This window comes from Mobula hypostoma, chromosome Y, assembly GCF_963921235.1.
Source record: "Mobula hypostoma chromosome Y, sMobHyp1.1, whole genome shotgun sequence".
Taxonomy (NCBI): domain Eukaryota; kingdom Metazoa; phylum Chordata; class Chondrichthyes; order Myliobatiformes; family Myliobatidae; genus Mobula; species Mobula hypostoma.
The window spans coordinates 5,628,515-5,648,663 of NC_086130.1; the positions used below are offsets into that span (position 1 = coordinate 5,628,515).

General features: G+C 42.4%; 1 protein-coding gene across 1 annotated transcript in view; it reads left to right on the forward strand.

Annotated features, from left to right (window-relative positions):
* LOC134341058 (serine/threonine-protein kinase SIK3-like) overlaps positions 1–20,149 on the forward strand; it is a 410,314-nt gene that overhangs the window by 61,795 nt on the left and 328,370 nt on the right. The window contains exon 3 of the mRNA XM_063038806.1: positions 44–107. Within this exon, the coding sequence (XP_062894876.1) occupies positions 44–107 (64 nt within the window). The remainder of the gene's footprint in view (positions 1–43; positions 108–20,149) is intronic.

Below are 20,149 nucleotides of genomic sequence, written 5' to 3' on the forward strand. Positions count from 1 at the left end.
TTCTGTATATTAATTTCGCCTTCTGTTTGTTCTTGTACCACAGGTTATGGAGACAGAAAGAATGATTTATTTGGTTACAGAGTATGCAAGTGGTGGAGAGATATTTGGTGAGTGTATTTATCGTTGTTTTGCAATGGTTGCTCTAATCTTAAAACAGAATTGATCATGTTTCATTTCTGTTGTTATGCCACTGATTTCCATCAAGTTGTACATACCCAACTAAATAGTTGATAATTATATTATACCTCATTGCATGTGATAGTGAGATCAATTATTCCTTTCTAATTAATTATGCAATGTGTCACAGAATCTCATCATACCTTTGCTGGCTCTAGTAAAACAATCACATGAATTTCGCAATTTATTCTCTCTTCATATGATCAACAACTCCCATTTACCCATACTAAGGAGGAATTTACAGTGGTCTTTTAATCTATCGGTATAAAGTACAATTAAGCTGTTAATATTCATCTATTTTGTCAGTATTTTAGTGATATTGTCGTGATATGATTAGTTTTCCCTCCTGTGTCATTGAATGATTAATTTACTTTCTTTTGTTGATGTTCCAATCAGAAAACTGTTAACTCTTTCTTGTATGAGCCTTTATAAGCTAGTATATATTTGCCTAGTCATGTATGAAAGAATCCCCTTAAGAATATTATTTTTAGTTTTTGATATGATTAATAAAACCCTTTTTATCGATTTTACTAAGTACATATTTTGTACCTCAAAATAAGATTGCTTGAACTGTGGGGATGACCTGTCATGCAGTAAAGTAGTTAAGTTGCTGATAAACAGATGTGTCATTATTATTATTATGTGCCGGTGAATGATGTGGATGAACATGGTCTTTCTTCTCTTTCTATGACCGTTATGTTCTTGGAATGTTTTTCTACAGAAGTGGTTTGCCATTACCTTCTTCTGGGCTGTGCCTTTACAATGTGAATGTGCCCTCCCCCTCCCCCGAAAGCCATTACCATTATCAATACTCTTCAGAGAATGTCTGCCTGGTGTCAGGGGTCGCATAACCAGAATTTATGATATGTACTAGCTGCTCATATGATTATCTGCTACCTGCTCCCCTGGCTTCAGCTGACCCTGTAAGTGGGGGTGGGGGAGATAGGCGGTTACACACTTTGCCCAAAGGTGACCTACAGGGCTAGTGGAGAGAAGGAGAGCTTTACACCTCCTTTGATAGAGACATATCTCCACACCCACACAAAAAAGATGTGTGAAGTTGTTGCATTGCCTGTACTAAGAAGGCAATTTTTTCCCAAATGTTACTGTTGGAAGGAAACTTACATTAGTTGAAGTCATACTTATGAGGAGATTATACTAATATAGCTATTATTGATGTAAGATAAAAATAGGCCTACATAAAGACATTGAAGGAAAACTTTTACTAATCTTGACAGTCCTACATCCCAGGTACAAATGCAGTGATGATTTTAAATTTATTTTTATATCTAAGAAACTAGTGTTTTCTAATACAAGCTTCCTTTGTTGGCTAGAAATTAAATATTAATAGTGTTGATCAAGGATGATCTCCTCTAGAAGCTGTAAATAGTGTTCACATTGATTACGCAACAATGAGCCCCAACGATTATGTGAATGCTATAGACTAATATATGTGATTTAGGCCCTTTTCTTTATTTTGTTAGTTATGGTGTAAAATATTTTGTCAGTATAATCTCAATCCCAATTTATTGCTTTCTGACATAAATTCGCATGGGCATCATTCAGTATTCATACAGGTAATAATCTTATTTTTCCCTTAGAAGGAACATCTTAGACATGTTTAGTTATGGTAATGGACTTTTCATTGTTACTCCCATGCATTGTGGAGTTATGTTGCTGTTAGCTTGTATTCTCATTATGCGTGAGATATATCCATATAACCCTGCCATGAAATTGGGACTGTATATGATTTACAGGGAAACCTTGGAGAAATATCTTCATTGTGTCCATATGACCTCATGCTTATTCTCAATTCAGATCAGGCGTATCTTTCTGTAAACATAAATTTGCTGGATCAAATAACGACAACACGAAAAGATTGTTGCTTATCTTTTCACCCGTTTATTTCTTCGAGCTCAGCCGGCGAGTGACCTTGGCCCTAACTTCAGAGGGAGAAGCATTCTCATCCCTCCAGTGGTTCAACAAGTTCAATTCCTGATGTCAGAATTGTCAGAAGTTATAAACCGAAACAAAAGAACAATCAGATTGATAACCATTCTGGCCAAGTCAATGGACTATTGATATAAAGAACAATCAGTTTGATAAGCATTTCAGCCAAGTCAATGGACTATTGATATGAAAGAACAATCCGTTTGATAGACACTCCAGCCATCTTAATTAAAGAAAGGAATGTTCTACCTGGTTTGTTGGAGCCACAACTTAATTGCAAAGATGAGAACATCCATCAAATTTATGGTTTAATTAAGAAAGGAATGTCCTGTCTAATTTAATCAGGTACTTCTTTTTGTCAAAACCAAAAGGTGTGAGAAGTCAGGAGACTTCCTTATGTGGATGTGGGTGAACGTTAAACCTTATCTTGCTCCAAAGAAAGCAGCTGTGAGACATCATTCAAACACATTGCAGTCACAGACATAGTCAGTACTTATCCCAGTGTTTACAGGAATCTGAAAATCCCCCATTCCTATAAACTTTATGATTCCCTCCTTTTTATCATAACATGATAACTTTTCAGAACAGATTGTCGATTCTACAACATGATACAAAACATACCCAACATGCTCCCTGTTCTACTTGCTTAGCACAGGTATGGCAGAGGGACAGAAAAGTGTTAACATGGGGGCCTCCTGAAACAGGGGCAGGTCCCTTAGGGTCATTAAAAATCATTATTAACCGATGCATTTTTCAGTCCTTATCAGTTCCGCCAGTAACCTGTGTACAGTCTGTTCGATGTACCCACCGGAGCTGCCCTTCCACCTTCACTGCAGTAGGTGTTGTCAGTAGCACTTGTTACGGTCCTTTTCACCTTGGTTCCAACTTCTTACGATCCCAGTTCTTAATCAGGACAAAATCTCCAAGCTCGATGTGAGGTAGCTAAGGCTGGGTGTCGTACCTGTGAATGCAGCTTTGGAGAGTTTTAGTGAACTTGCATAACTATTTTCCCATCTCCTCGCTTAAGGTTTGCATGTCCGTCTTTCAGGAAGGGGAGATCGGGCCAGTTCAGACCCCTGTGGGGTTCCCATGGGCTTCCTGTAGATAATCTTGGCAGGGGATAACCCCGTTTTAACTGAGGGTGTGATTCTCATGTGGAACAAGGCCAGAGGTAAAACCTTTAACGAGGTTGGCCCAGTTCCTTGTGTAACTTTAGTTAGTTTATTCCTTAAGGTTCCATTTGCTCGTTCCACTATACCAGCTGCTGTTGGAAGGTGAGCACAGCAAAACTGTTGTTTTATTGCCAGTTCTTTTACAGATTTTTTTGAGTCAGAGCAAGTAGCTCAGCTTTCTGGGTGGAGACAGCTGCTGTAAAGGAGACTTGCTCAATTACTTCACTGTTGTCACTTATCACATAGCCAGAACATCGTTTACCTGCTGGATCCACAAAAGAGTGTCCATCCTCATAAAATGTTGCCTCGGGTTTGAGGGGGTATTGCAGAAGGGATGAGAGAGTCTCTCCTTCTTTCACGGTGATCCGGGGGGTGGGGGGTTGCAGTTGGTGCGACCAACTTCATGGCCTGAAATTGCCCAGAGATGGGGTACAACGTCTTGGGTTCAGTCTTATAAAATATTAAAAGAGTGTCTTACCAGATGCACCGTCTTCACCTTTGACTCCTTCCAGTATCAGAGTTTGCCCACAGTCCAAGTCCCGCCAGTCTCCCTTGTTGTTGGAGGTTTGTCTCGTCAGGGTGTAGGCAAGGAAACCAGGCTCTTTGGCTTGAACCCAGGGCAAAGCCTAACAGTGGTATGGGGAACCACCGGTCTCGTCTGTTGCCAAAGGGAATCCGGAACTTCGGCCAGTAATGCACTGCCCCCTCTTCCTTTAATAGTCATAGTCATACTTCATTGATCCCGGGGAAAATTGGTTTTCGTTACAGTTGCACCATAAATAATAAATAGTAATAAAACCATAAATAGTTAAATAGTAATATATAAATTATGCCAGTAAATTATGAAATAAGTACAGGACCAGCCTATTGGCTCAGGGTGTCTGACCCTTCAGGGGAGGAGTTGTAAAGTTTGATAGCCACAGGCAGGAATGACTTCATGTGACGCTCTGTGTTGCACCTCGGTGGAATGAGTCTCTGGCTGAATGTACTCCTGTGCCCAACCAGTACATTATGTAGTGGATGGGAGATATTGACCAAGATGGCATGCAACTTGGACAGCATCCTCTTTTCAGACACCACCGTGAGAGAGTCCAGTTCCATCCCCACAACATCACTGGCCTTACGAATGAGTTTGTTGATTCTGTTGGTGTCTGCTACCCTCAGCCCGCTGCCCCAGCACACAACAGCAAACATGATAGCGCTGGCCACCACAGACTCGTAGAACATCCTCAGCATCGTCCGGCAGATGTTAAAGGACCTCAGTCTCCTCAGGAAATAGAGACGGCTCTGACCCTTCTTGTAGACAGCCTCAGTGTTCTTTGACCAGTCCAGTTTATTGTCAATTCGTATCCCTAGGTATTTGTAATCCTCCAGCATGTCCACACTGACCCCCTGGATGGAAACAGGGGTCACCGGTACCTTAGCTCTCCTCAGGTCTACCACCAGCTCCTTAGTCTTTTTCACATTAATCTGCAGATAATTCTGCCACACCATGTGACAAAGTTTCCTACTGTGCCCTGTACTCAGCCTCATCTCTCTTGCTGATGCATCCAACTATGGCAGAGTCATCGGAAAACTTCCGGAGATGACAAGACTCTGTGCAGTAGTTGAAGTCCGTGGTGTAAATGGTGAAGAGAAAGGGAGACAAGACAGTTCCCTGTGGAGCCCCAGTGCTGCTAATCACTCTGTTGGACACACAGTGTTGCAAGCACACGTACTGTGGTCTGCCAGTCAGGTAATCAAAATCCATGACACCAGGAAAGCATCCACCTGCATCGCTGTCAGCTTCTTCCCCAGCAGAGCAGGGCGGATGGTGTTGAACGCACTGGAGAAATCAAAAAACATGACCCTCACAGTGCTCGCTGGCTTGTCCAGATGGACATAGACACGGTTCAGCAGGTAGACGATGGCATCCTCAACTCCTAGTCGGGGCTGGTAGGCGAACTGAAGGGGATCTAAGTGTGGCCTGATCATGGGCGTGGCCAGCTCCAGAACAAGTCTCTCCAGGGTCTTCATGATGTGGGAGGTCAATGCCACCGGTCTGTAGTCATTGAGGCCACTGGGGTGTGGCGTCTTCAGCACAGGGACGAGACAAGACGTCTTCCACAGTACAGGAACCCTCCGGAGCCTCAGGCTCAGGTTGAAGACATGGCAAAGTACTCCACACAGCTGAGGGGCACAGGCTTTGAGCACCCTGGTACTGACACCATCCAAGCCTTGCTTGGGTTGAGACGTTTCAGCTGTCTTCTCACCTGTTCAGCTGTGAAGCCCACCGTGGTGGTTTCGTGTGGGGAAGGGGTATAGTCATGACAGCAGGGTGGGGGACTGTGAGGAGGGGTAGGAGGGGAGAGTGGAATATGTGTTGGTTGGGGGACAACAACAGATAACTCATGTGGGGGATGGGCAGGGACCACAATGTCAAATCTGTTAAAGACCAGGTTAAGTTCATTGGCCCTGTCTATACTGCCTTCAGCTCCTCTGTTGCTAGTTTGCGGGAACCCAGTGATGGTCCTCATCCCCCTCCAGACCTCTCTCATGTTGTTCTGCTGGAGTTTCCACTCAAGCTTCCTCCTGTACCTGTCTTTAGCCTGCCTGATCCTGGCTTTCATGTCTCTCTGTATTGCCCTCATTTCCATCTCTAAATGCCCAGTCACCAGTAAATGCCCAGTAACCTCTCCAGTCACCATGACGGGAACTTTTGTCCCTCGAGAGGTGCATAATACTGGTTTTCCTCAGTTGAGCATCCTGTAGGATCATAGCACAGAGTCACATTAGGGTCTACCTCTGGCAGAGAGGGTTCAAACGAAGTGGAGTCCAAATTAAGTGCCCACCACTGGGCGGTTGGTTGTTCGCTAGTCCCAGGGTGATAGCCTTGTCTCTGCATAGAATCTGGATTTCCAACGGACAAAGCAAGTCTCACTCTGCTAGATTACACCCCAGACTGGTGGTGACTAAATGAAACCTCACACTGGGTCCCCTGGAATTTCACCTGCAGTGGCTGGGTTCCGTGCCTTTGAACGCAGAATGATTGTAGCATCTGATAGCCGGTATCCCTTTTCCTATACGGAATTAGAATTGCAGCATCTTGCAATATTATATTGGGCTAAACATCCTTGCTAGTCAATCTCTAAACAGGTTGTTGTCCTATTCCCAGTTCCACATCTGCTCCAAGGATGAGGTTTTCCGTTCCAGGGCATCTCAAATGTCCTCTTTCTTTAAGGATCATGGTTTCCCTTCGGCTCTCACCCCATCCTCCCGCCACCACAACAGGGACAGAGTTCCCCTTGTCCTCACCCACCACCCCACTAGCCTCCGGATCCAACACATTAGCCTCCGCAACTTCCGCCACCTTCATCAGGACCCCACCACTAAGCACATCTTTCCCTCTCCACCCCTCTCTATCTTCCGCAGGGATCGGTCCCTCCGTGACTCCCTGGTCCACACATCCCTCCCCACGGATCTCCCAACTGGCACTTATCCCTGTAAGCGTACGTGCTACACCTGTCGCTACACTACCTCTCTTGCCACCATTCAGGGCCCCAAACAGTCCTTCCAGGTGAGGCAACACTTCACTTGGGAGTCTGTTGGGGTCATCTATTGTATCCGGTGCTCCCGGTGTGGCCTCCTCTACATCGGTGAAACCCAATGCAGACTGGGGGACCGCTTCGTCAAGCACCTCCGCTCCGCCCGCCAAAACAGACAGGATCTCCCAGTAGCCACCCACTTCAACTCTGCTTCCCACTCCCATTCAGATATGTCCATACATGGCCTCTTCTACTGCCACGACGAGGCTAAACTCACATTGGAGGAGCAACACCTCATATACCATCTGGGTAGTCTCCAGCCCCTTGGTATGAACATAGAATTCTCCAACTTCCGGTAATTCCTTCCCCTATCCCTATGTCACTGCCCCCTCCCCCAGCTGCCTATCACCTCCCTCATGGTTCTGCCTCCTTCTACCCATTGTGTTTTCCCCTCTTCTTTCTTCACCTTTCCTGCCTATCACCTCCCTCACCCACCCCTTTATCTTTCCCCTTACTGGTTTTTCACCTGGAACCTACCATCCTTCTCCTTCCCGCCCTCTCCCCACCTTCTTTATAGGGCCTTTACCCCTTCCCCCTACAGTCCTGACGAAGGGTTCCGGCCCGAAACATCAACCGATCTTTTCCACGGATGCTGCCCAACCTGCTCAGTTCCTCCAGTGTGTTGTGAGTGTTGCTTTGACCCCAGCATCTGCAGATTTTGTGTTTGAGGTTGTTGTCCTCACCTGTCCCTTGGTAACTTTTTGTTCCCATTTCTGCTCCCCAGATATAGACCTCTCACATCCTTCTTCCTGCTGAACATGTTTACCTTTAATGTTAGTTCCCTTCGGGGTTGATGGGGATTCGAAAGCTGGGTCCCAGTAATATGTCAAAGCTCGTCGCATCTGATTTTGGTCATTGTCAGGCCAAAACATATTATTAGTTTTAATCCTGTTGGCTAACTTAGTTGGTAAGCACTTGAGTAGTAGGGCATTAAACTTGGGTTCCCATTACTAAAGGCTTGGTCTCCTGTAAAAGTGCCATAGCAGGGCATAACTCACTCCCAATAGTCTGGTCCCGATTTCCCAGGCTTAGGTTCACATTCAAGTAATTAAGTGATATTTACAGGTTGTTGGAGAGCCCTCTCCTAGGCTTGAATAATCCGGTCTGTCTGTTCATTCTCATTATGGATTCCCACCGGTAACTCCTGATAAGACCATAAGACAAAGGAGCAGAAGTTGGCCATTTGAGTCTGCTCCACCATTTTATCATGAGCTGATCCATTCCCCCATTTAGTCCCACTCCTCCGCCTTCTCACCATAACCTTTGATGCCCTGGCTACTCAGATACCTATCAAGTTTGGTATCTTAATTCTGCCTTCCATTTCCGCCCCTCATCAGATGAGAGAATCATGCAGCAAAGACCAAATAAATCTTGCGGGGGTCGGAGGTCGCATTATACATTTGTATATTACTGCGGACGTACTGAGCAAACTGTGCTGGTTTTTCTTTTCTATCGGGGGCCTGATTCATGATGGTTATCATCTCTTGGGGCTTCCAGTGTGCATACAAGAGTTACTGAGGGCTGTCTGTCCCTCCTTGGCTGCTCATGGACTGGGTAGAATTTGGGTAGGCAGTTGTCTCTGTGGAGCCCTTAACTCTGGGGTTTTATTGGATTCTTCCCTCCCTGTCTGGGAATAATCCCTAGTATTCCCTTACTGGATCTCGGTATATCAAGTCTCCCCTTCCCTGCCGCCGCTGTTTTACCCGAGCAGCCACTGTATCTGAATACTGGGAGGATTGAGGTTCGGAAGCACTGGATGCACTCGGCCTCTGGTAAGGTGGGGGATAAGGTGGGTGCCCAATCCTCATCGCGGTCACTGTCCTTAAACAGGGTCGGTATGCCAGATATGGTTCGGGATCCCATATTGGTCTTAGATCTTGGCGCGCGGCACTGCCGATTTTAAACCTTCCTGTCTGTCCATATCTGCTTTTGCCCGTGTTCTTTGTTTCTCGTTCTCTCTTTCTTCTCCCTTCTATCCATTAGCACTCCACTCCGCCTGCAGTGTCTCCCAGCTCCTGGGAGTCGCTTCTGCCGTACATAGCTCTATCCCTTTATCACATGCATTATTCCTCCAGCTGGCCAGTAAGGTACCATTCCATTTAGTATAGGCCCTACCTTTCCGTTCTTTAATCTGTAATTTCCACTTCTTACTGCAGTTCCTTTCCCAAATTAAATTTACTGCTTGTTTCCCCTGGTGGCCACACTGTTTCTCTAGTTTCTTGTTAGCACTACACTTAACACCCAGTATTTGTTCACATAATAGCTGTATCAGGGGCCTGTCCCATTATTGCCCTTATCAGTTGTTCTTAATTATCAAGTCAAGTCAAGTATATAGCACGCTTAAAAACAACCCACGTTGACCAAAGTGCTGTACAAAGTAAAGCAAGTAGCCAAAATCACAAATACACGAAACACAGACAAACCAACGAGACAAATAGCTTGTAGACACAAAATACACAGCACAAAAGCCTAGGCACGAGCCACGGGTGAGAAATTTAGCCAGCCTGCCTCCGCCTTAATCAATTTCAACTGGCCATATTATCAGGAGGCAGCTGATATGGTCAAATTCGTCAGGTAGCAGTGGCTGCCTCTCCTGACCGGGGTCCCCAGTCCCGATTCTTTCCTTGGGAACAATACAGAATACCCGATGTCACCCGTAGCCTTCAATTCTCACAAAAACTGCTAGCCTATTTTCCATTAATGCTCGCAAAAAAAAACAACTCTTACATACTCTAGATGCCTTTCCTCCTTTATCCTGAACTTGTCTTATTAAATTTCAACCAGCCATATTTCTGCTGCTAAGGTGAGAATTTTACCGGGCTGCCAGTCTCATATTAATCACAAATTTCAACCGGCTATATGGTGAGACGTGCACAACCCCTTTTCTGAATCATCAAATTTCAACCGGCCATCTCGTGAGACAACCTCTTTTCTGAATCATCAGATTTCAACCGGCCATATCCTGTCACCTACAGCAATGTAAAAGAGACAACTGCATACCTTAAATTCTGTATCCAAACGGGTCGTCCGATCCCGTTAAGGTACCAATCCCAATGGGCGAGGGGCAAAAATGCTCGGTCGGACACAGGGAGTAGCCAGAGGTAAACTACCTCGGGGCGTCTGCCACTCAATTGTGTTCGATTCATGCTACCTGTCACTTACTCAGCCCAGGGAGACATTCCCTATGTTGGGATCCGAGTCACGGCACAAATGTAAACGTAACTTTGCTGGATCAATATTGACAGCACAAGAAGATTGTTACTTACCTTGTCAGAAAGGAATGTCCTGTCTAATTTCCGTCAGGTACTAGCTTTTGTCAGAATCAAAAGGTGTGAAAAGCAAGGAGACATCTTATGTGGATGTGGGTGAACTTTAAGCCTAATCTTGCTCCAAAGAAAGCAGCTGTGAGACAGTATTCAAATGCACTGCAGTCACAGACACAGTCAGAACTGAATACATTGTTTACAGGAATCTGAAAATCCTCCATTCCCGTAAACTTTTATCATTTCCATGTTAGTTGCTTGGGAGGAAAGGGATAGCATAATCATATACCAGTTCAATTTCAACCGTCCCTTCCACAACACCCCGACCCCTGGGAACTCCACCACTGGGGATCCAGATTGAGTGGCAGACATCCATACCTTCCCAAGGGCACTCACTGTTAGGGGCTTCTTGTCAATCAGCAATCCAAGTGGTCAAAAAAGTCTGGGCAGAGCCTGAATTGCTGAAAAGAATGCAACCTACTGTTGCATGTCAGGAGCAAGGGGCTGGCAACTGGAGCAATGACGTCTTAAGAGCATTCACATTACAAAAATGCAGCACTGCACTTTTCTGGAATTAGAGCTTTGTGTGATCATTAGCAACAGACTACCCTGTTATTTAAATATAAAATACAAAAATTTTTTGAGGCAAGTTTACGTGCATGAGCTTCATGTCATTCACTCAGTGTGTTACAGAGGCAAAAGAGACTGTGATGTCTGACTCTTCTGCAAATCTTTGCAAATTAACAACAAAGTAGTCACAATTTCAGTTGTAATCTTTGTAAATAGGTATTTAAACGCACTGGTCTTCTAATAATGTTCAGGTCAGTGACGGTGGGCACAATGGCTCACAGCTAGTTTGACAGCAAAATATTGTGTTTTAAGAAAATTTCAGAATATAGATTTTGTTATAACAGCAGTAATTTTGCATGCTACACTTACAAAGGTATAACTGAAGTAGGTTCTTTTTAGGTTTAAATTACCTTATTTTTTGGTGTTTGTTAAAGTGTTTGTTAAAATATTAAAATACATAGTTTTTGAAAAATCCACTTTTTCCAGTATATGTGATATGCACTTTCCTCTAGTTTTAGCCTGGACTAAGCTAATTCACCATTTGAAGCTAATAATATTGGACAAAGTGGCAAGTAATCAATTCTTTAGCGCTTCTGTTTTCTCTGATGTCATAATGGGGTATTTGGGTGTTATATTTATAACAATAAACTTGGTAAAAATATTGAACTATTTGATGACTTGGAACATTTATAAAATAAAATTACATCATTTCCTGACTAAATGGAGCAATATTGTGTTCAATCAAAAGTGGTTAATTTTCGGATTCTTTTTATAGGCATTTTCACTGCCATTCCATTAGTGCTCATTGCCTGGAAATACCATCGCTTACAAAAATGTCAAGTACACTGTATCATTTCTATGGAAATATCTTAATTAATTAAAATCTCAATTTTCCTTCCAGATTCTCTGTGCGGTTCTTGCATTTATGTATGTAGACATGCAATCATGCAGATTAGAATCAAGTCTTGTCTTGCATACCTTTGGTGTAACTTCCTGGTTTTCCATTACTCATAAGTTTCACATGCTATGTGCACAAACTATGCTTTAATAACTTTTGGGTTTTGAGTCACTTTACATGTGATTTACCCATTGATACCTAAAGTCACTGAGATGACAGCTGGAGATTTTTTTCTGAAAAGGCCTTCTTAAGCAGTATTCTTATCCCTTGCTTGGACCTCACAAACTCATTTTTTCTTTAATTTCACTAGCCCCTTTGGCCTTCTATGCACACCTGCATGCCATTCTCACATATCTTCGACAATAAAATCTTTCTTTAATTTCCAGTAGCCAAGATGTACAGGTGTCCCCTGCTTTTCGAACGTTCACTTTACGACTCCTCGCTGTTACGAAAGACCTATATTAGTTACCTGTTTTCGCTAACAGAAGGTGTTTTCACGCCCCGAGCAGCCAAGCTCCTCCTCTGGAACTGCATTCTAGCCAGCATTGCTTAAACATGTCCCCGTGAGCATCTGTGCTTTATGTCGATTTATTTTGAGCATCAGTTAGCAAGATCAGTTCTAAGGTATTGGAAAAGCTTAAAAGAGCTTGTAAGTGTGTTACACTTAGCATAAAACTAGACATAATTAAGCGCTTCGATCTTGGTGAATGAAGTAAGGACAAAGTGAGTTTGTCTTGAGAAAGTTGACGAAGATGATGTTGAAGAGGTTTTGGCATCCCATGACCAAGAACTGATAGATGAAGAGCTGATGCAATTGGAAGAGGAAAGGATAACAATCGAAACCGAATACAGTAGCGAACGGACCAAAAGTGAAGTCGTCCAGGAACTGAACGTGAAGCAACTGAGTGAGATTTTTGCTGCAATGATTGCAGAAAAGTACGACTTTAATTTTGAAAGGGTACGTAGGTTTAGGGGATATTTGCAAGATGGTTTGAGTGCTTACAAAGAACTGTATGATAGAAAAATGCGTGAGGCTAAGCAGTCAAGCATACTGTCATTTTTCAAGCCTTCCACATCAGCCACAGCAGACGATGAACCTCGACCATTGACATCAAGGCAGGCCGACGTAGAAGAAGATGACCCACCCCAACCTCCGATGACTCAGCCTAACACACCATCATCAGTGTGCTCGCTGTCTTCCTGATTCCAGTAAGTGATACTACACTGTACATACATTATTTCTACTTTATATAGGCTGTGTATTTTTATGTGTTATTTGGTATGATTTGGCAGCTTCATAGCTTAAAGGTTACTGGAGAGAGTCTTCCTGCCGAGAGCGCTTGCGTGAGATTTTCGTTGCGCTATACAATGCTTCAATGATTGCAGGAAAGTATTTCTACTTTATGCAGGCTATGTATTTATCATACCATTCCTGCTTTTACTATGTTACTGTTATTTTAGATTTTATGTGTTACTTGGCATGGTTTAGTAGGTTATTTTTGGGTCTGTGAACGCTCACAAATTTTTCCCATATTAATAAATGGTAATTGCTTCTTCACTTTATGACATTCCGGCTTGCGAACCGTTTCACAGAAACGCTCTACCTTCGGATAGCGGGGGAAACCTGTAACAACGTTGGCTTGCGGTGTACTATATTTTAAAATTCTAAGTTCAAACTTCAAAATTTGGCTATTATACTGTATAATATAGAATATACTGCACAGAAATAAGCCATTTGCTCCATGTGAATTTTAAGTTCCATTTGGAATCTTTGTCTCTAACTGGCAAAATTTATCAGTGTAACCTAGCGATGGCCAACTGGTTGATGATGATCAACTGGTCGATCTTTGAAACTTTCTCAGTAGATCCCAAAAAAAAGAAAAAGAAATACACAAATTCATTATGCTTGATAAACCTTATGATGCAAAAGCAAATTTTACCCCTAGAGCGCATACGTGAGTCATATTTAGCAACTTCTACTTTGAAAAAGGACCACTCGACAACTTCATGTCCAAAGGAACAACTTTATCTGGGACAGCAAAACCAATGCGGCAGAGGGGTTTATACACGCATGCGCTGAAAAGACCGGAAGTAAAACCTCGCAACCCCGGAAACAAGCTCTGTTTACAAACAGCTTTCCGTAGCAGGAGTATTGCTATATTACCATTATCCTAATTGGTATTAACTTATCTTTATAATGCTCACATTACAACACCTTTAATTCTAAGTTTCATTATTTAATTTTATTTAAACACGAAAAATAAATGAATAAAAATTGACTGTTGCTCTCAGTGTGATGACTAGGGCTGAATACTTTCTGCTAGTTCCCTGAATTTTGGCTCATAACTACAGGCAGCCAGTCCAAGACAGTCTGTGAGGTTTCTTTCAGTAAGACACCTCCTGTACTTAAATTTAATAATTTTCATCTGTGAAAATGCAATTTCACGCAGTTAAGTTGACCCGAAGTAGGCACTGACTTTTAGTGCACATGTGGTGAGATGAGGAAACTTCTCCCTGCTACCGTCCCTTGATCTTGCTTTAAGCTGGATGTCATTTTGCAAATCAATTATTTGCATTTCAATATGACTTGGCACACGAAGTACTTGCTAGAATTTGGCTGCTATCTGTTCTATATCAATTGTCAGAAATGGGTTTGAAATAAATGCAGCAATATTGTTCATGACGTTTAACTCCCCAAAATGCCGATGGAACTCTATTGCCAGTTTGTCTAGGTAAGCACAATACTGCTCAGGGCAGAAAACTTTTTTTTTCTTTTGGATGGCCTATAACAGTTTCTCCAGGATGAGAAAGTGTGTCAGCCTCCTGTTCTTTAAATTTGAAATCCAAAGACCGAACTTAGCCTTAAACGCATTTACTGCACTTATCATGTGGGGCAGGTGTCGGTCTTTTTCCATTAGCTCGTTGTTAAGTGCGTTTAATTTAGCCATTAAGTCATTAGAAACCCTAAATCTAGTAGCCACACATCATGTGATAGTTCCTTGTGCTCCTTATTTCTTTATCTCAGGCAGCAAGTCCAACAAACCGTTGCAGCACAGCGCCTTCGCAAACCTCCTGACGGACTGAATATTCAAATGGACAGTTTCCTTTGTTAGACTGAATTTTGAATCTGCCACATTTTTGAGGTGTATGTATTGGTAAACTGTTACTGAGACACTAGTATAAGTTTCAGGGGTATGCAAGCTAATAACACCACTGTTTTTTGTTTCCCAGTTCCTTTACATTTGAGGAATGTTGGAATTTAAAGGGGGAGAAATGTTGTAATGTGAGCATTATAAAGGTAAGTTAATACCAGTTAGGATAATGGTAATATAACAATACTCCCACTATGGAAAGTTGTTTGTAAACAGAGGTTGTTTCCAGGGTTTCGGGGTTTTACTTCTGGTCTTTTCTGCACATGTGTATATAAGCTCCTCTGCTGCATTGGTTTTGCTGTCCCAGATAAAGTTGTTCCTTTGGACATGAAGTTGTCAACTTTTTCAAAATAGAAGTTACTAGAAAATGTTTGAAGTAATATTCTTAAAGAAAGACAGCTATGGCCTGTTTGATATGCTAGTTACAGTGTTTTCTTGATTGAATTAATTTGGAAGTTTGACAAAAGCATTTAATGTAATTCAAATACAATTAGCCCAAATAAAAAACCTCAAGTTGGAACTACAATCTGAGTTGTTTTATCTCTAAGCGATTTAGTAGGTTGATCTTGCCTTTCACTAAGGTCGAGGTAGGGGATTTTGTGCTTAAAAAGGTTGGCAACCACTAGTGTAACCTATCCTGTCTCTCTCAAATGTCAAGCTATCTTCCAACTAACGTCGACTGTACCTCTTCCTAGAGATGCTGCCTGGCCTGCTGCGTTCACCAGCAACTTTTATGTGTGTTGTTCCAACTAAAAACACTTTTTTCTTTTGAATGAGCCACTCTCAGTTCTTACATATCTTCAGATAAGAAGATTTTTAGGTATTTGCTGTTGAATTTTAATAACTATCTAATAATTGTCAGCAGGTAGTTAGTGAAAACAATCTCTCTGTGTCCATTCTGAAAATTGTCGGTATTTTAGTGACATTATTTTCACGAGAAAAGAAATCCCTTACTCACTCTTCCTTCAGTTAGTCCTGACGAAGGGTCTCGGCCTGAAACGTCGACTGCGCCTCTTCCTATAGATGCTGCCTGGCCTGCTGCGTTCTCCAGCAACTTTTATGTGTGTTGCCAGTCTATTTGTATTTGTTCTTAATATGTATTCTCATCATATACTGATTTCACATTTGTAAATCTGGTCTGCACTTCGTCCAGTGCTCATATGTCATATAATGATAACTGTAGATTTATATAATGTCAGAATAATTGTTTTATGTTTGTAAATGTCACTCTCTAATAATATTTGGCTTTCCAAGAGGCTAGTTATCCTATTTGTTAATTATTCAGAAACCTAAGAGTGAAAGTGTTCACAACAGTAAAATTAATATATTTGAACAGTGAAATACTATTTCCAAATACATGTCAGCTCTGGTACAGTATCTCTATTTAGCTCTACACTGGAACTTTGTAATGAACAGCTCCTTGTCTTGAATTTTATTAAAATAATAAATAAAAGAATCGAAGAAAGATGGAATCTAACATAGCCATGTTTACAGAAAAAAGATGTGTCACATTCCTTTAGCTCAGCTGAACTAAATGCTGTACAAAGGCCTGTCTATAACAGCACACATATAGCACAGGCATATTCTGAGCAAATTCCAGTCATGTGAAGGAAATTGGACAGGATTCTCTGTTCTGACACTTGCATTCAACTTAGATGGTCTTGGTGTTTCCTGGCAAGGACAGAAATTCATGTTTTGTCAGGTGCGCAATGGACAGTTAGCCAAATATTGGGTGACTGATATCACAGTTGATGGAATGAATACTGGGGTGAGAGTATCCTGAGAAGCTTTTATTATACTGTCCATTTTGCACTGATAAGTGAAGATTTATTGTTAGTTTCAAAAATGGTGTAGAATGGGATGTGACTCTGGCTCCGAAGTTTAAATTAGAATCATTACAGTCATTGTACAAGTGAATTGTACAATGTTCATTTCTAAAATGAACACATTCCATGGTATTTATTATGTCATGTAAAAGAGGGAAAAATATTAAAACTGCTGGGATGGAAAATTTTTTAGTGTGAATGGAAATAATACATAAATGGGCAAAGATCTGCTGTGTCTTTTGTTCGTCAGTTTTTAAGGAGTAGAATGAAGGAGCTGAGTAATTTTGCAAATAATTTCCCCAATGCAGGCCTGTATTCATAGTGATTGCATATAGGAGTATATTATCTGATCCTAACTCAAGTTATGTGATCATGGATTGCCTATTAAAGTAAGGAATCAGGAAATACTTGGTTTGAAAGGAAAATAGCTCAGTCATGGTAGAATAGTACAGCAGAAATTGTTTGGCTGAATATTCTAATTCAGCCCCAATCTCTTATTTTATTGCTAAATTATATATTTTAAAACACTATGTGCTCTAGGCCTGGCACTTTTGTGAACAGTATCTGAAACTGCGTACCTTGACACATTCCCCTTTGGTTCAGTTCCTTACCACTTATATCCGCACCTGCCTATCACAACACTGACACCGTCGTCTCCCCCCTTGGTTCAGTCCCTTACCACCTACATTTGGGACACTTCATGTTCTCAACAATTTCCAATTCTCTGGCCCAGATGGACTCATTTTTACCTTGGATGCCCAGTACCCATACCTTTCCTTCCCCATCAAGAAGGTGTCTGCCTCTTTCTTGACAAAAGGCCAAACCAGTTGTCCTCTCCCACCATACTTTTCCGAATGGCGGACTGGTTCTCACCTTCAACAATTTTTCATTTGACTCCTCCCACTTTCTCTAAACTTAAGGAATAGCAGTGGGCACCAGCATAGACTCTAGCTATACTTTCCTTTTCATTGTCTACGTGGAATAGCCCATGTCTAAGCCTTCCCCGCTAATGCTGCTCAACTTTTTCTGCTTCATGCACCTATATCGAGTTCAGGTTTGCATTGAACTTCCACTCTGTTTTAAATTCATGGTATTTTTCTGATACCTTTTTCTCAATCTCTCTATCCCTAACTCTGGAAACAAACTGTCTACAGATATCTTTTATAAACCTATCAATTCATAAGATAAACAACAGGAATTCTGCAGATGCTGGAAATTCAAGCAACACACATCAAAGTTGCTGGTGACCGCAGCAGGCCAGGCAGCATCGACTTCCCACCCATATCTTCTGTAAAAATTCTATTTCTTTTTCTCAGTTCCATTGTCTCTGGTACATCTGTTGCCAGGATGAGGCTTTCCTTTCCAGGAAATCAGAACTGTCCTTTTTCAAAGAACTGTTTCCTTTCATCCAGCATTAATGTTGCCCTTACCCTCATCTCTTCCATTTCCTGATCATCATTCTCCACAACAATCGCCATTTTCACAGGTTTCCTAGCACCAAACGCATCTTTACCTGCCCCGTGCTGTCTGCTTTGCCGTAGACATCTGTTGTCCATGCATCCCTCCCTACAAATCTTCATTCTAGTATGTATCAAAGTTGAAGGTAAATCTATTATCAAAATACAAAATGTGTCACTGTATTCAACCCTAACAAAACAAACACAAAATGGTGGAGGAACTCAGCAGGCCAGGCAGCATCAAAGGAAAAGAGTAGTCAACGTTTTGGGCCAAGACTCTTCAGCAAAACTGGAGGAAAAAAGCTGAGGAGTAGATTTATAAGGTGGGAGAGGGGAGAGAGAAAAACACCAGAAGGGGGAGGGGTGAAGTGAAGAGCTGGGAAGTTGATTGGTGAAAGAGTGCAGGGCTAGAGAAGTGGGGAGTCTGATAGAAGAGGACAAAAGGCCAAGGAATAAAGAAAAAGGAGGAGGAGCACCAGGAGGAGGTAATGGGTAGATAAGGAGATAATGTGATAGAGAGAAAAGGGAGTGGGGAACGGTGAAGGGGGGGAGGGCATTACTGGAAATTGGAGAAATCAGTGTTCATGCCATCAGATGGAATATAAGGTGCTGTTCCTCCAACCTAAGTGTGGCCTTATCACAACAGTGGAGGAGGCCATGGATGGACATTTGAGAACGGGAAGTAGAATTAAGATGGGTGGCCACTGGGAGATCCCGCTTTTACTGGTGGACGGTGCGTAGATGCTTGGCGAAACGGTCTCCCAGTCTACGTCAGGTCTCACACCAGGAGCACCGGACACAGTATATGACCCCAACAGACTCACAGATGAAGAGTCGCCTCTCCTGGAAGGACTGTTTGGGGCCCTGAATGGCAGGAGCAAGTGTAGCACTTGTTCCGCTTGCAAGGGTAAGTGCCAAGAGGGAAATAAGAATCAGGATTATTGTCACCAGCATGTGTTGTGAAATTTGTTAACTTTGCAGCAGCAGTTCAATACAATACATAAAATAGAAGAAAAACTTTAATAATAATAGATAAGTAAATATTCGTATTCATATATTGAATAGATTAAAAATCATGCAAAAAGCAGAAATAATATATATTTAAAAGGTGAGGTAGTGTTCACGAGTACAATGCCCATTTAGGAATTGTATGGCAGAGGGGAAGAGGCTGTTCCTGAATTGCTGAGTGTGTGCCTTCAGGTTTTTGTACCTCCTAACTGATGGTAACAAGCATGCCTTGGATGCTGGAGGTCCTTAATAATGGACACTGCCTTTCTGAGACACCGCTCCTTGAAGATGTCTGGGTACTTTTTAGGCTAGTACCCAAGATGGAGCCCATTAAATTTACAATTCTGTGCAGCTTCTTTTAGTTCCCCACTACCAGACAGTGATCCAGTCTGTCAGAATGCTCCCTGTGGTACATCTATAGAGGTTTTTGAGTGTATTTGTTATCTTACCAAATCTCCTCAAACTCCTAATGAAGTATAGCTGTAAACAACAGGAATTCTGCAGATGCTGGAAGTTCAAGCAACACACATCAAAGTTGCTGGTGAACGCAGCTGGCCAGGCAGCATCTCTAGGAAGAGGTACAGTCGACGTTTCAGACCGAGAACCTTCGTCAGGACTAACTGAAGGAAGAGTTAGTAAGAGATTTGAAAGTGGGAGGGGGAGGGGGATATCCAAAATGATAGGAGAAGACAGGAGGGAGAGGGATGGAGCCAAGAGCTGGATGGGTGATTGGCAAAAAAGATATGGGAGGATCATGGGACAGGAGGCTCTCATATCCCCTTTGCCAATCAACTGTCCAGCTCTTGGCTCCATCCCTCTCCCTCCTGTCTTCTCCTATCATTTTGGATATCCCCCTCCCCCTCCCACTTTCAAATCTCTTACTAACTTCCTACAGTTAGTCCTGATGAAGGGTCTCGGCCTGAAACGTTGACTGTACCTCTTCCTAGAGATGCTGCCTGGCCTGCTGTGTTCACCAGCAACTTTGATTAAGTATAGATACTGTCTTGCCTTCTTTATAACTGCATCGATATGTTGGGACCAGGTTAGGTTCTCAGAGATCTTTCAGTGGGGAGGAAGAATAGACAAGGGAGC